General features: G+C 32.0%; 2 protein-coding genes across 2 annotated transcripts; both read right to left on the reverse strand.

Annotated features, from left to right (window-relative positions):
- Positions 1-544: 544 nt before the first annotated feature.
- Positions 545-3,104, reverse strand: LOC147381765 (beta-glucosidase 12-like). Its single transcript, XM_086430001.1, has 5 exons — positions 2,902-3,104; positions 1,729-1,865; positions 1,050-1,119; positions 892-950; positions 545-787 (listed from the first exon to the last, which is right to left on the reverse strand). The coding sequence occupies exons 1-5, from the start codon at positions 3,029-3,031 to the stop codon at positions 662-664; spliced, it is 522 nt and encodes a 173-aa protein (XP_086286127.1). The 5' UTR covers positions 3,032-3,104; the 3' UTR covers positions 545-661.
- Positions 3,105-16,238: 13,134 nt separating this feature from the next.
- LOC147381766 (beta-glucosidase 13-like) lies at positions 16,239-17,836 on the reverse strand. Its single transcript, XM_086430003.1, has 6 exons — positions 17,826-17,836; positions 17,476-17,693; positions 17,352-17,383; positions 17,113-17,218; positions 16,865-16,973; positions 16,239-16,433 (listed from the first exon to the last, which is right to left on the reverse strand). The coding sequence occupies exons 1-6, from the start codon at positions 17,834-17,836 to the stop codon at positions 16,262-16,264; spliced, it is 648 nt and encodes a 215-aa protein (XP_086286129.1). The 3' UTR covers positions 16,239-16,261.
- Positions 17,837-17,930: the final 94 nt, after the last annotated feature.

The following is a 17,930-nucleotide window of genomic DNA, read 5'->3' on the forward strand; positions in this document are numbered from 1 at the left end:
CTCGATCTTTTCATAAACGTCGGTTCATGAAATAATTTTCTATGATTTTCTTGTCAAAAGTTTGATTTACTTGAAGGAAGCATTGATGGTATCAACTATCATGTGAGAAATTATAAATATGAGTATTTTAGGTAAATTACCATTTTGTGAGACGAATATGATGAAATCAATCCTATGACTAATTGTTCATTTTAATCCTCGAACATGAATGTGCGAGATCGCTGATTTCTCAAGTGACGATTTCACAGGTTTAAAGTGACAATCTCTCTAAAAATGATAAATCTGCGAGATCGTTACTTTTATAACCAATGAAATTATCTCTCTGGAAAGAAAAAATATCAACGAGATTGTCACTTTAGACCTATGAGATCATCACTTGAAGACTTGCAATCTCGCACATTCACGTTCTGAGAATTAAATGAATAGTGACCCCAGAATCGAAATTTAGTCAAGAGTTTATCATTTTTTGATAAAATTCACTTCTTTTTTTTTTTTCCTTTCCCGCCATCCAAAATTAATCCTCTATCATATCAATTCTCACGGGTGTCAAGTATTTGTAAGGTCGATTATGATTCCAAGGGTCTCAATGGAATCAAGATTGATAAGAATCAGAAATGATATTTTATTTAGGTTTCAATTCTAAGTATAAATGAAACCAAACCTATCCATTGACATCGACCCTAGCTCTAATTTTAATAAAGTTAAACATACTTGGCAATATCCGACTCCAAGAAATTGAGAATCTATACAAATCGACTCCCATGTACTTCAACAGCTTCACATCTTCCTGTAAATTCATATACAATAAATGAAAAATCTTGTATTTTTATTTCTTAATCATCTTATACTTTTATTTCTTAATCATGGACTTTAATGAAGAAGAATACTTACCTTATATCTGAGGTAAGAAAGAGTAGCTACGTTGGCAGAAGTAGGTTGACCAATGAACTCTGAAGAGAAGAAAGTCAATGTTTGATTAGGTACTTCAGCACAATTTTAATAACGTCAAATATAATGAAAAAAAAAAAAACAAGAAGAGATGGGCCCACCTGGTCCCACAGTAAGCAAAAAATCCCACGTGGTTGGCCCTCTCCCTCCGATATTGGCTGGTCCTTCTGTCTGCACCACACGAAAAAATCAATAAATAAGATCAATGGCATCAAATATGCCACGTGGAATACTCTTTTGTTGACCCAACTTGAAAACATAGTACATTTTTCACGAAAGTTGTCAATCGGACCAGATCCCAAACCCAATAACTCCATTTCCGGATCGAGGATATTGGTTCTGATCCAATTATGTGTTTGAAAATATATAATTAATGAATATTTATGTCATATATATTTTTTGAAACAAGTAATGTTGGGTGTCTTTCATCCTAATTGTTGATGAAATTTTAATCTAATTTCCCAAAAAAGAGTAATGCATCTGGGCGTTGTGAAAAATAGTTGTCCACCCGATCCGACCCTATAAATAATAAATGATTCGATGTCGTGTCTGGGTTTAATAAATTTCAAATCAATTATGTATCAATATGATCCCAACCTTATCCATAGACAACCATAACATCACCCCCATTGAAATTATTGAATGCTTAAGATAACAAAAGATATACAAATACGAATAAAAGATGAAACTTAAATGATGAGTCAGGGACCGGTAATGTAGTGTAAAAGATAAGAGAAACAACAACTAATTATTTTAAACTATGAGACCATAAATACAAACCTGAATAGCAGAGGTAGACGCCCCAAACTTAAAATCAGCAGGAAAATCGCTTCTTTTTATTGATGGAGATGCAGCAGGAGCGATTCTTGAATGCGGAACTCCTCCATCCGCAAATGCACCTCTTATCAAATACGTGCCTGTATTCATGCACGTGCAGGTATTAGATTCATGCAATGTGGTGAATTAATTCCAGTTATATATGTGTGCATGTTTAGATGTCAATTACTAGCAAAGTAAAAAAAATGTGGGGGTGGTGTAGCTGTAATTACTAGTTCACTAGAAGGTGGTGTATTCAAATGCACGTGTACCAAAAAGGCTTATTTGTAATTAAAATATTGATTAAAGAGTTTTTTTGAAATTACAACATGATTCTTGGGGTCGTTGGATGAAATTTTCTTAGATTTTGTCTAAAATGACTTATAATTATATTAAGTTTAAATGTTAAGGTGGGGGCACTTGTGGGATCCAAAATTTTGTGTGGAACCACTTCTACTCAGCCTTCTCTCGTAATAACGATAAAGATATAGGAGTCCTTACTAAGTTCAAAGGGTGGTTGTTTAATAGTAGGAGGGATGTTAGATTTTAGGAGCTCATGGGTAAGAGTTGTGGTGTATTTAAATAGAATGCATGTTGATTTTCCATCAGAGCTGTTTCGATAAATTTTAAAAAGCAATCAATGGATTCATTTAGAAAATTACTTTTAAAAATTAAAATTTTCTAATTTTTAGAACATAAAAGAAAATAACTTTCTAATTTTTAAAAATTACTTGGTCTCAAAAGCTGCTTTCTACTTTCTTTCCTAACAGGGGCCTAAGTTTTGGGTTAAGAGAATAAATATTAAATACTACTCAGTTTTCAAATATTCAGACCAACCACCCTCTCCAAAGCCATGGGACTTCACCATAATGCAAAAATAGAAAAGAAAGAAAAAATAATAATTGATGGCTTTAAGATGGCTAAATGGTTTATAGGAGGTCGTAAAGAAGTTGTGGTATATTTGAATTCTCCCTTCGATAGAGAATGCAGGCCAATTGAAGCTGCCAACTAGTTTAATTAGTTGGTGAAGTCTATGGGTGATGACACCATAGACCTCGGTTCAATTCTCGCCATGAATCTCATTAAAAACAGATATACAGATATATATATATATATATATATAAGGAGGTTGTTTACCCTGGAAGGAACTTTGTATCTGCAAAATTGCTAAGAAAATGAAGAAGGCGTGGAACAGTTTGGTAGTGAGACCAGGTAGTCTCATATGTCCTCCATTGGAGAATGACTTTGAGATGAGAAGAGCCTCCATATTTGGAGGTTAAAGAGAGAATTAATGTAAAGAAGCTTTGTTTGTCTTAGAATATAGGAAGAACTCAATAACGATGATGGCCTGATTCAGGTTGATATTAGAATATTTATAGTGTCCCAATAGCTTGCCCAACGATGTGGAAATAATACACGTTTTCTCCAGCCAGTGGTTCTTTACCTACACGAAACATTACGTTGAGTAATTAAATTTTCCTAATGACCAATTGCCAGGATTAGAATTTTATATGCTAAAAAAGTCCAATCTAAAGAGGCTGCGGAAGTAATCTTGAAATTGGTCAACTAAAGGGAAGTCTAAGAATTCGACTTGCAGATCGCTTGTTTTAAATAAAACAATTTGGTAATTTGGATATCGGTTGGAATCTAGTGACTTAAGAATGAGTCATGAAAAAACACATGTATGCATGTGTCTATATCACCTAATAAACAAATATATAATACACCATGAATTAAGGTCTCATGTATGCATGTGATTTAATAGACCCCTTTTAATTGTATTTTTTTTCCTAAGAAGACCAGTTTTGATTAATGGGCAGTAACATGGGTTTTCTTTCTAAAAACCCTACAAGATTTTGGAGGTGATTAACAGTCTAGTTCATAAACTTTTCTTTCTAAAAACCCCCTCATCATAAGAAAAGCTTTGAAGTACCCAAAATATCCTTTTTCACTTCTTTACACTCAATTGGGTTTTACAACCCTGATTGTGATCCATTCTATTTTTTTTTTTTTTTATGACGGATGACGAACGGAAAACGATATAATCATAATTTCAAATTCTTAGTCACAATTTCCTATCTATTCTAACAATTTGTACCAACAATCAATGAACCAAGAATGGCTTGCATACAATTTTAAAGATATAGGTGCAACTTTAGATCTGTTCGTCTATTTTTGTTATATACCTACGGGTCTTTAATGAAGATCTATTCACTATTGAGTTTGATACTTGAAAAATAGTGAACCATCAAGCCCGACGGTAGAAAACTCAACAATTGTTGAGTTCAAAGTTTTAAAGTGAAATGCACATATAATAACAGCAAAATGAAAACTCAGAACAAAAAGTTACACACTAATTTAGATTACCAAAGTTTAATCTTAAACTGAGCCTACTTTTAATCCAAACATCCATTTCGCTATTATGATATATGTATTTTGGGTATCTTGTGATCATCTATTTAGTGGCAAGTTCGACACTTGAAAAATCAGAAAGTGTTTGGCATGAAATTTGGAAAATTAAAATGTGTTAAACTTGACAATTTAAAGTGGCAAGCTCATTGGTTGTTGAAGCGTCAAGTGTTCCACTGGATAGACCTACACAAAATATCCAAAATGAATAATATTTTTATTTTGCTAATGAACTGAATTAATAATAGCAAAATAGATACTCGGATAAAAGGTTACACTTTGATTAAGTCTATCCAATCTGGTTGGGATGAGGTAGAGAAAAGATAATTTAAATTCAAATACTATCTATAAATTAATGATTTTAGGGAGTAGGGAGGGAAGTCGACGAGGAAGATCCCTTTGTTTCTCATGAAAAAAGGGTCCGAAGGAGCTTATCCATTAAACAAACCGTAACTTTTGATCCGTATGTTTATTTTATAATTATGATTATATATGCATTATGGGTATTTTGCGAAGATCCATTCAGTGGAGTGTGGATAGTGCTAAGCGATAAGCTTGTCTCTTAAAAGCTTTGAGTAATACGCTTTCTGATTTTTCAAGCTTCGACCTCGCTTCGAATAGATCTTCACAGAATACTCGGCATGCAAGTGTAATAATAAACAACAAACATCAGGATCAGAAGGTATGTATTAATCTTTAAAATTATGAATATATCTTTGTTCATTTGTCATTCATTGTCACAAATCGTTGGAATGGGTTGCAATTGTGGTTGAAAATTCAGATTAGATAAAAGAGGTGTGAAAATGTATTTTGGGTTTGTCAAAACCTTTCTTAAGGTGAAGGGCATTTACAACGAATTTTTTTTAAGAGAAAATACAAGTCGTCCTACATCAAGATGATGTCTTTGGTTGAATTATTACGTATCCCAATTATTTACAAAGTCAATACAACATAAATAGTCCGAGTTGTAAAATTATTTACGTTTATTTCTTTTGGACTTTCTTTCTAATATTTTCCTAGAAATACTCCCGTAACCATTTTTCTATGAAATACAAATTCCCTGCAATCAAACAGACCTTTATGTTTTTGAAATATAAAAATGCCAATCTCTGAATTGTTTGAAATATAAAAATATGACCAATGAATCTAAATCATAGTAAAAGATGGTCAAATCTAGTGGATAGAAATCACCAATCAAATATTAAAAGGCCAGTGGGCAAGAAAGAATATTCTAAGCAATATTTGTTGAATTGGATAACCACCCAACATGGACTATTGTATTAAGTCACTACAAAATTTTAAGTTTTTTGCGGTGGTCAAAAACAGTCGTAAATACAAAAAAATCGCTGCTATTATTAATAGTGATGGCCACGTGTAACGCCGTTATAGGTGGCGAAGTTAAAGGCCATATGAAGGCGGTCAAAAACCGCCTCTAATTGATTGTATTAGCGTCGCTAGAGGTATGAATGAGACCTATAGTGACGGTCAAAAACCGCCGCTAATTGAAATTATTACCGTCGCTAGATATAAATGAGATCTATGGTGGTGGTCACAAACTGTAACTAATTGATTGTATTACCATCGCTATAAATATAAATGAGACCTATTGTGCTTGCAGTGGCCGCCACTAATTAATATTTTAGCGTAACTATAAATACGATTTTGAATGCCTATAGTGGCGGTAATGACCGCCGCTAATAAATTTTTTTTTAATTTTAAAATTATTTGTAACTAAATACTTATTTTTATACAACATGTTAATTAAACACAATTACTTAGTAAATCAAATTAGTTAAAGAGAAAAGTATAACAAAATAATAAGTCGATTGAATTAAAAATCAATACTTATAAATCCATGTTTGTCACTCAAAAAACAAAAACTATTATGGTGGTTGTTGTGGACACTGATCATTGTCGGGTTGATTGTGCTGCTCATCAACCTACACTTCATATACATTAATCAAATTAGTTATATCAATCAATATTTATTTATTAAAAAAATATTTTAAAACACAACATATTCAATTATCAGTGAGAATTTACATTTCTCATTAGAGTAATGATCAATTCCTTGAATCTTTGCACCTCAACATCTCTCACAATTTTGGTTCAGCATTCTCACATGAGTCAGAGCATGTCTCCTATAATGTCAAGTTGTTAACCATGGTGAGTTTCAAATTGTCAAAACAAGCAAACATCAAATAGCTTAATGAGTTGGGATTGATGAACTAATGAAAAATGACTCATATAAAAACAGATCACTACAACCACTTGGGACCATTTGAACATAGAATTTTGACCAAGTCTAAGATGAAATAACAAAAATGCATGTTTTTCCACACAGACTTTGTTAATGGTCAAGAGAGCTATATCTAAATTTTTTAAACTATCATCTAATTTTCATAATTAAGGAGTAAAAATAAGGTAATAAATACAACATGAAAAATGACTCATATAGGTGAAGCTGATCCACAATATATGTACTTCAGAATTGGAAGAATTTGATGACTAATCATAAAATGCTCCTTGAGATTGATTCACCATTTGGCGAACCAAACAGTGAAGATACAATTATTATTATTATTATTATTTTAGAAGTGCATTATCTTTGCCTACATCTATGAGCTGGGTTCATTCTAGAGTGATGAACCGGGAACTCAAATTCGAACTTAAATGGGATAACCATTCAAGGTTCCTCAATTGTGGGAACTAAAATCTATAGAAACTGTACCTGGCGTTATCATCCATGCCCCAAATGCTACTAGTTATGACAACTAAAGATGTCAATTATGTGTAGGAGGCAGGGCTGATCATTTTAGTTATGAAAGGCAGTTGAACTGAGCCTACTTTTGATCACAAAGTTACACACTAATTTAGATTACCAAAGTTTAATCTTAAACTGAGCCTACTTTTGATCCAAACATCCATTTCGCTATTATGATATATGTATTTCAGGTATCTTGTGATCATCTATCTAGTGGCAAGTTCGACACTTGAAAAATCAGAAAGTGTTTGACATGATGTTTGAAAAATTAAAAAGCATTGAACTTGACAATTTAAAGTGACAAGCTCGGTGGTTGTTGAAGCGTCAAGCGTTCCACAGGATAGACCCACACAAAATATCCGAAATGAATAATATTTTTATTTTTATTTTGCTAATCGAAATGAATGATATAATAATAGCAAAATAGATACTCGGATAAAAGGTTACACTTTGATTAAGTCTATCCAATCTGATCGGAATATGGAACGAGAGATCATCCTACTTTAAACATGTCCTAATTCAAATCACCTAACAACCTTTATATATCTAAGGTTGGGTTGAGGCAAAGAAAAGATAATTTAAATTCAAATACTATCTATAAATTAATGATTTTAGGGAGTAGGGAAGGTAGTCGACGAGGATGATCCCTCTGTTTCTCATGAAAAATGAGTCCAAAGGAGCTTATCCATTAAACAAACCGTAACTTTTGATCCCCGTGTTTATTTTATCATTACGATTATATATGCATTATGGGTATTTCGCAAAAATCTATTCAGTGGAGAGTGCTAGGCAATAAGTTTGTATCTTAAAAGCTTCGAGTAAGACTCTTTATGATTTTTCAAGCTTCGATCTCGCTTCTAATAGATCTTTACAGAATACTCGGCATGCAAGTATAATAATAAAAAACAAACATCAAGATCAAACGGTACGCATTAATCTTTAAAATTATGAATATATCTTTTTTCATCCGTCATTCATTGTCACAAATCGTTGGGAATGGATCGCAATCGTGGTTGAAAAATTCAGATAAGATAAAAGAGGTGTGAAAAGGTATTTTGGAATACAAATTCCCTGCAATCAAACAGACCCTTATGATTTTGAAATGTGATGGGTGAATACGTTGTTGAATTGGAGAATAAGGAACGCCAATCTTTGAATTGTTTGAAATATAACAATGTGACCTATGAATCTAAATCATAGTGAAAGATGGTCAAATCAAATGGATAGAAATCACCAATCAAAGATTAAAAGGTAAATGGGCAAGAAAGAATATTCTAAGCAATATTCGTATTGGAGAACTTGAATTGGATAACCACCCAACATGGACTATTGTATTAAGTTTGACAAAGGTTTCCTTCTCTTAGTAATTAATGAAATCTTATCGGTTTTTTAATATAGATCTAAAAGTATTTCTTCATAACTTGGAGCACTTTACATGTAGACCAAAGAAATTGTTAGGGAGAGAAATCGAAATTTGTGAAGGGATGGAAACGTAAAAAATAAGTTAGATTTAGAATGGTTGTTCTAGAATAGCTTGAAAAATCAAAATAAACATATTTTATATTACTCTTAGAATCAGATAAACATATTAATTAATTTCTTAGTCGTGCTGGAGTAACATTGAAATTGACATCGTTTAGGACATTGGTGTGCGAAGAATCATAGATGCTTCTCACTTGTATCTCGATTAAAAGCCTATATGGTTTTATAAACACATCCACATCAGCAATGTCTGCAACGATGTCAATTTCAATGTTACTTCAGCATTTTACTTGTGGGACTGTTTTAGTGATGGTTCGAAAATCAATTTTGTTAGGGCTGTTTTGTTGGTTTGGGCATCAAGTCTTATGGATTTTTTCTTTCCACGTGGAAAATCAATGTTTATGGGACCAGTTCTAACCCTCTACCTTCTCAAAAAACAAAGAGCATTTCTCTTAGGTATTTTATTTTCAAAAATAAAAAAACATATATTATCAATGTAAAAATATTTTTTTCTATTAAACATAATTTTTCAAACAATACTCATAGAACGGAGGTTTTATTAGGGCTGTCACCGGATGCTTATCAGTTTGGATACAACAATATCCGAATCCGAATCCGAATCCGAATCTGATATTTTTATCTGATATCCGAATTCGAATTCGACGGATATTCTAAAACTCTATTCGAATTCGAATCTGATTATCTTATCGGATATCGGATAATATCCGATTAGAATTCAAATAATTTGTATATAAAAATAAAAATAAAAACATAATTTTTCCTTATCCAATTGATTTGTCATTATTAAAAATAAAATTTATTATATATTATATATTATATTATTTATATAATAAATAAATAAATAAAATAATAAATATTATATTATTTGTATAAAAAAACTAACCAAATAAAATAATATATATTATATATTATTTCGAATCGAATATCATCAGATTCGAAATGTTAATATCTGAGTTGTATCCGATAAGGATTCGAATGTATAAAACTATCCGAATTCAAATCCAATATCCAATTAAAATTTTTGGATAATACCAGATTTTTTGAATTCGAATTCAAATTAGATTCAAATTTTCAACCATCCATTGACACCCCTAGGTTTTATTAAGAAATCATGCTAGCCTAACTACGTAGTAAGATTTCAAATGTTACTAAAGGTCGTTGGAACACATGGATTACCAAATTGTCAATTTAACACCACAGTCCTATAAATTTCATCAAACAACAAAAGTATTTTTTAAAATGAGCATTTATTATTAAATAAGAAGTCCGGCTAGCCTGACTAACTTAGTAAGATTTCAAATCTTACTAAGGATCGTTGAGCCCACATGGATTACCAAATTGGCAATCCAACACTGCAGCCCTATAAATTTAATTTAAAAAAAAAAACTCATATTTAAATAATCAAATGAAAAAAAATAATGAGAAAAAACCTTTTCTGACTTCATCCAACGTGTTGAAATTGATGACTACCATATTCCTAAATTTAAAATTAAAATTCAACAGTAAAAGAATTTTTTTTTAAAGAAAAATCAAAGTACTTAGAAAATTTTGTTCTCTAGAACTCGAGAACATTAAAAACTTTCCGAAAGTGGGCTTGACCTAAGGAATTTTTCAAAAAATTTTAAAACCCAATTTTCGATAAGTTAGATGGATCAAAGGCCATTTTCAGAGGAAATTTTAAGCTTGGCCAAACCTTACCTTCAACCAGGCCATATTTAATCCTGTAATGACCTCACCCATGCCAAGGGTAATTTTTGGTATGACTGAGCCTAGGGTTCGTTTAGGGTTAAAATTTTGCTTGGCTGAATTTTAGTTTGGCCAGGGTTGAATTTTGGTTAAATTTGGCTTACGACAGTTAAGACCCATGTGTGCTCAATTTTTTAAAAAGGAAAATGACCCCCCTAACCCCTTTCTTAGTAGTTTTTCCCTCAAGAAATCTCTCTTCTTTTACACCACTTTGGTCTTCTCGTAATTTCTCAAATCTCCTAACAAAGATTTTGTCTTACTTGGTCCTCACTTAAGGATAATTACCTCCCTAACCCAAGTTTGTTACGACTTATTAGAATGAATTCTCACTTCTACTTTTTTTTCATATTCATCAAAATTCAAAAAGTTTTCATAGCATTCAATGTTATTTTACCAAGTTCAAAAGTCTATGACCACTTTGTCCTCCATAGAGAATTTTCTAGAATTTGTCTCAATTGACCCTTGTACTCCCAATTTGTTGGATACTCTATTAAAGGAAGTGACCAAAGATGCAAAAAACCTATCATTTAATTACATTCTAGAAATTGCTAGGCTTTTACTAATCTATCCATTGATCATCATAATTAGTATAACCCTAGATAAGTGAAAGACCATCAAGACCATGGAAATGATGAGTAATCCAGCCACAACCCACCTATCAATATCGATAATGTCTCAATCCACCTAACCATCATCAATCAACCCGCCTCATCATCCAAAATCCAGCCACAACCCAAATCCATCGAAAAATCCATCATCTCCATACCCATATCCACCCCAAAATCCAACCGAAACCATCTAGTTCGTCCCATTCTATCCAAATAAATCAAAATAAAATCCAATAAACCATGTCCACAACCTTCCTAAGCATTAACCTGAGCTAAATCAAAGGAGAATCGAAGGAAAAGTGAAAGAAAAATACCTTTGAATGGGTTGGAGATACGATTAGGCACAAATCCAAGTTCAAACGTACGAAATCGGAATTCAAGAGATTTGATGCGCCAATGGAGGTTGAGATTCTCGAGATTTGCATCATTTAGGTCTGTACCCAACCCAAGATCAATTCTCATGCCGTTAGCCCATGTACGAGAAGTTCGATCAATGAAGTTTTAGGAGAGAGCTGAGACCAAATCGTGGATTGGAATGAAAGTAAACACCAAATGGGGTGTTCATGGTTTTAAGGTTCTAAACAGTCCAACAACTACCAATGGCCTAGGCACAAAACGGGCTCCCATCATTAACCCACAACCTAGTGTATGCCCCTCTAGCCATGACATGCCTCACGGCCAGATCATTTTGAAAATTTTGGAAAAAATACCCACAAAAAATTGAAATATATATATATATAGATATGATGAAATTTTTGAAAAGAGTAAAAAACTGCAAAAGAAAAAAATACAAAAAAAAATAAAAATAAAATAAAAATAAAATAAAAAACGAGCAAAAAAAGTGCAAAATGGAAACAAAGCAAAATATCGAAAGTTAAAAAAAAAAAGTGAGAAAAAGAAAATGATAGTAAAAAGGGTATTCTTGGTTTAATGCAGGGGCACACTACTCAAGGACAAGGAAAAAGTCTTAGAAAGTCATTCCGGAACACCGAGCAAAAGGAAGTCAATGAATAAAAAAGCAACAAAATAAAAAGAAGAGATATTCTCGAAAATGAATCCACGATTATCTTACTGATCAAGGGTGTGGCGTAATAGTAAGAGCTTAAGGTCCCCACGGGGGCATGCATTCAAACCTTAACCACCTCTTTCAAAGGTAGAAGAGATCATGAAGATTTCAAAGCAAAATTGCAAGAAGTTGATCTAGTCACACTAAAGATAAACAAAAGATTTAAGCCATTTTCGTCATCATTTCTTTTTAGACGATCCCAGAGCTCTACATTGTACAAGTAGATCGATTTGAGGTTTCAAAGACCATATATCAAGATATGGAACAAAGAATCAAGCAGTACATCATCCCTATCATTCACAAAGCTTGAGAAAGTTACCTCTTACCTTGTGCTTTATTTCACTTTATTCTTAGACCGTTGAAATGAGACTGGAAACGCGTAAAGTTTGAACTCGTTCGAATAAATAGGAATTTGATTGTATGTCTTTGTGATTCGTTGCCGACAACTCTAACAAATAGGGGTAGTTGTAAACACCCCAATTTATCCAAACTGAGCCTAAAAACTCTCAAAATTCAATTAAGAGAAGTATGATTTAAGTCTTCAAGTTGGATCGAGTGAGGCCTACTTTAGTGGAGACCAAATCTCCAAATTAGTAATTTCAAAAGCCTGGCCTTAAGTAACCCACGGCCAAAGAAATTTTCCTCAGGGTCATGGGTCACCCATCACCTAGTGCATTTTGCTAATAGAACCTTGAGTTGATCATCTTTTTAGTCAATTTTGACATTCAAACATCCTCACCCTAGGTCCATTCGGTTGAGTTTGTTAGAACCCATATGTTTATTAATATGCTTAGGAAAAATGACTCCTTAAACCCCTTTGTTAATAGCTTATTCTTTAAGAAAATCCATTTTTCTTCCAATCCATACTCTTGTATTAGCCTCCATAATTCTTCAAAGCATAACCATTTTAGTCTTTATTTCTTCTTCTATAATTTACTCTAAGTCACCGTTGATTCCCATTTAGGTAGAATTACTCTCCTAAGCTTAAATTCTTGAGAATTATTAGAAGTACCTTAGCTTAATACCCTCTACCTTGATCATCATTCAAAGAGGATTGAATATAAATTTACAAAATTCAAAAACCTAAGACAATTTTACCCATCCTCAAGAAGTCTTTAGAATCTTGTGTGCAAAGACACTCATATTCCTAGGTTGTTAGAAGTCTAGAAAGGTAGAAAGTCTAGAATACCCAAAATCCAAATACCAATTTACATGTCATTTGGTTTGATTATTCTATAATTGACCTCACGTTTAGAATCTAAGATAACTTTGATCCTCTTTAAGAATTTTCTAGAATTTTTTGTCTTTTAGCATTCTTTCCATTGATAATCATGATTGGCAAGATTCAATAAAGTGTAAAAGATCATCAAAACCAAAAAGAGGAGAGGTAATTGGGATTTTTTTTGAGATTTTAGTGAGAATATTGATAACTTGGAGATTTAAGACAAAACTATCATCAAGGATCTCTCAAAATCCTATAAATAGGAGCCCTTCAAAGGAAAAAATAAAGTAAAATTCTAAAGCTCTAAAATTAAATTGAAATCTTCTCTCAAATTTCCTAACTCTTCCCAAACTCTATTTACATAACCTTTCACATCTCCATAAGTCAAACTAGAAGAAGAAGATGAAGAAGGCACTAAGGTGGGATGCTATAGTTAAATTTTTGTTTTCAGACTAATTTCTTCCTAGATCCCTTCTTCTCATACCTTAATTTTTTTTTTTTTCATGTTCATTTAAATTTTAAGTATGCAGTATTTAATTTTATAGTTAGTTTGATGAATTGGAAGTAGAGAGTAATCTCACTTTGGAGGTTATCTTCCCTTACAGTTCACAATAAGCTCCTTATGAGCATTTAATTTTCAAGTTCTTAGTATTTCAATTCTATTTACTTTTACAAGCTTTCGTTTATGTTGGTTAGTTTAATTTTCTTTTCTTTCCCGAGTTGAGAAGAAAGAAAGTAATTCTTCAACCTGACGTAATCTTCCCTCTAATAAGTTATGTAATAAATTTCATTGGAACCTCTTATGCTTACACTATGTGCACACACACCACATCTTTCTATTCTAAAAAGGTTAGAGTTAAAGATGGAAATCTACTTAGATCTACATCTAATTCTTTAAGCCAACAAAACAGTCCCATGGGGACAACATTTCATGCATAAAGGTTTAGTCCCACCATCGGTTGTCTCCAACTTATAGGCATAACTTAAGGACTAAACCAACAAATAAAGACTCTTAAGAGAGAATATAAGAAGAACAATAGCTTTGAGGTAAAAAAATGGTGGAATCTATGTGGATTCCAATCAAAATCAATCTCGTAAAAAATTCAACAAGTATACACTTGGTTTATAGCTTGGTTATTGTCTCTTTTAATCCATTCTACAAAACTAGATTATATACAATTTTCCTAAATTTTCTCTATAACTTCTTCTACTCTTAAAAAATAATAATAAAAAATAATTTTAAAACTTTATTTAATAGTCATTTTGGTAGTCATTAATAGATGGGAGGGACAAAGAAGTTGTTAGAGACAAGATGTCTAACACATTCCTTGTCCCTCAACCGAACCTCCTTACTTAATTTACTAGGTAAACCTTTACCTTACCATTGAAAATAAGTCACTAAAAATCAAAACATATTTTAAAAATCATTTTAGTGGTGTCCATTCACACTCAAACTCTTTAAATGGTGACAAGTCTAAAACCTCAGTAAATGAGCTCAAACCTCTCCAAAAGTTTCGAAACCCATATATCTACAAAGTATATTACTATATATCAAATCATATTCTTATGTAGATTGATTTGATTTTATTATTAAGTTGATTTATCTAGATTTTATTTCTATTTATGATTACTATGTATTTTTTATATAAATCATAAGAATTTATAAAATTTAAGATTTTGACACGCATATGGTTATTGCTGATTGATCAGAGTTTAGAAAGTCTTTTCTAGAGCCCTAATTTGTATAAACTTTATCAATGAATTGAACACTAAATCCCCTCATTAGACATAATGCATGGTTAGTCCATATTTATGTCGTTTTCAATTTAATTATGTATTTCAGAACTAATAACTATTATTTACGTGTAACATGAATTATTCACGAAGTTTCGAGGCGAATCAGGAAAATCCGAAGCTACCACTTTGATCTAAGATCATAAATAAGATCGTACATCAAAATTCAAGTCAATTGATCAAAACTTTACCGTGACACCATGGTCAATGACAATGGCACAGTCAAAGAAGAAAGTCAAACCTCGAGATTCGTATTGAAACTTGAAGATTGAAATACATTAATATTGAAGTAGGACTTTGATATTTTTGTAATCACAGAATGTTTCTGAAATCCTAATTACCCAAGAAATCCTAATCTGGTCTCTCTATAAATAGGAAATCAGACTAAAGGCATCTCATCTGAGAGATCTTCAATGTCCTCTAGAGGTTAACTTCTCATTTTCTATTATTTTAGTTTAGGTTTTTATATTTTTCTTTCTTAGTTTTATGAAAGTTATAAGGAAGTTTTGTCGATTTCAAGTCAAGAAGAAATAAAGATATTTCTTTCTTTCGCTCTCTTCTTTTTTACTTTATTGTTTATTGTTCTTACGATATCTATTGGCTAAATCTCCGTTAGATCGATTGAGGAAGTCGGAACAAGATTTGGTAGTGTTTTACTGTTCTCGTAATGACTTAATAATTGTATTGTGATAGTGCAGGTATTTATTATTAGGTTGAATATTAAATGTTTTCAAAGTTTTGATGATTTATTTTTTTCATAAGTTTAAGAATAACCATGCTTTATAGAGAACAGTTAATTTTTATCTAATAATCTCGACCTAATTTATTGCATACTTTTATCTTGTTTATATTATAGCTGTTTGATTTTCCGATCCACAAACATTAACTTTGTTTAGTGGATTAAGATAAATAAATAACCAAAATTCACTAATAAAACTTGTGAAGGTGGATCCAATTGATCTACACTTTTCTTTTATATTTTTTTTTATATTTTTATTTTAGTAATTTATTTTAGATAAATCATCTCTTGCAAACTATTTTTAATCGTTTCCATAAACTTGAATTGGATTGGAAGTAAAAGCACTTTGGATTAACGTTGTCTCTATGGTTCGACCCTTGCTTGCCAAGGTTTTCTTTTGTTCCTTATTTTATCATCATTTACAACTCGAACATTGATCCAACATCAATCCAACATGTTACAAATTACATCCTTAATTAAAATTCAATCTTCATTAAACATTCAACAAATAATATTAATAAACAAGACATTTCTTTATTTCATTAAAACATACATGACGTGGTACAACATTGAATAACATATCAAATGAGCTTTATTATATAAAAAGAATACAATAAAATTTAATAAACAAATTTAAAAAAATCACTTAAGCCTTCTTGAGGAATTCCTTGAACCACAGTCCAGATTTTTTGGGATATCTTTTGAGATTATCATTGAAATCAGTGAAGCCTAACCCAAATCGAATGGAATAACCTGCTCCTACTTCCATACAGTCCAATAGAGACCATACGCAGTACCCTTTCACCTTCACGTCCTGCCTGTAATATCAAAATATTATTTAACATTAGTAGAAGAACAAATAATTCACTTTCTTCCCCCCACCCCCCCTTTTTTCCTATCTATAAATATATATAAATGGTTTCAATTAGTGGGCTCACCATATTGATAGAAAAAATTAATAGCATGGGCTTGACCTTTTTTTATTATTATATCATCGAGATATCCCCACACTTTTTGGGAGGAGACTAATCCATATGTACATTCTCACCTCCAACCCGAAGTTTCCCAACATGAAATAGAATAAATCAAGAGGCAACCCATTTTCAAACACACACGATCAGAGAGAGAGTAAACCCCCGTCGCTAGTTTTACCACTAAGTCAAACCCTTAATTCAGCCTACTAATTGAATGGGTCAGATTCTATATAACAATGTGATATGGTAATTCAAGATAAGTCTTTAGGCTTTACCTCAAAGCTTCTTCAACTGCATAGAGATGGCGTTGAATGAATGAAATTCGATGATTATCCTCAAGTGCTTGCTTGAGTGGAAGAGTATCATTGCGTTGCTCGCTAATCCCTGCATTTACCATTGAAATCTCCTAGTAAGAATAACTCACAATCTAAGATGTCAATTTGAAGATCGAAACACCTCATTATTAAACAAACCCATGGTTTGGATTATATAAAAAACACAATACTAATAAAACTAACCATACCATTTTCAGTGATATAGATTATAGGGTCTTGGTAGTTTTGCTTCATATATATCATGGCATCTCTAAGCCCATCAGGATAGATGTAAAGGATGGTATTGCCAGGAACCTACAAATAAAAATCATGAAATCAAAATTACAAAATAGTTTAAATAACACATAAGTACTTAGACTTGAATGTATAAAAGAACAAATGTTCAAAATCCTAATTAACTATTGAACATAATAGTGGTCAATCTTACCGTATCGCCTATTGGTACTCCATTTCTTTCCACTGTAATGAGAAACATAAGATAAGAGTAAAAGATTAGATAAGTTAGTGTGAAAGAGATAATTGGGACCTATTTGTGTTGTAGAGATTATCACCTTCATTGACCAAAAATTGGTCCTCAGTATAGTTAAGAGGTACACAGCATTTGATTTTTGGTAGGGCTCTGACATATCTTGATGTATAGTAATTGATACCAAAGAAATCACAAGCTCCTTTAACATTTCTTTCTCCCAGCGGTGAAAGTTGGAAGTCTGTTCCCCACCAAAGTTCATAAATAGATGGGTATTCCCCAAACACAAATGGCTCCGCAAACCTGATAAACAACAACTCATCATTAGAGTTTTGAGTTATATGATTGATTGTTTGTTTAAAGGACAAGAGAAATCATGACCAATGGATTTCTCTCAAAAACAATATATAACTCTCAAAAACACGCGATACTAACCTTGTAAACATGAAATCCAATTGTTGGGATTTATCTTAGGGATACGTTATGTATCCTAACGATATGTGTTTTATCCCAATTGTTTGATTTCATATTTACACGATA

This window comes from Akebia trifoliata, unplaced genomic scaffold, assembly GCF_017979445.1.
Source record: "Akebia trifoliata isolate Shusen 1 unplaced genomic scaffold, ASM1797944v1 Contig00273, whole genome shotgun sequence".
NCBI classification, from domain to species: domain Eukaryota; kingdom Viridiplantae; phylum Streptophyta; class Magnoliopsida; order Ranunculales; family Lardizabalaceae; genus Akebia; species Akebia trifoliata.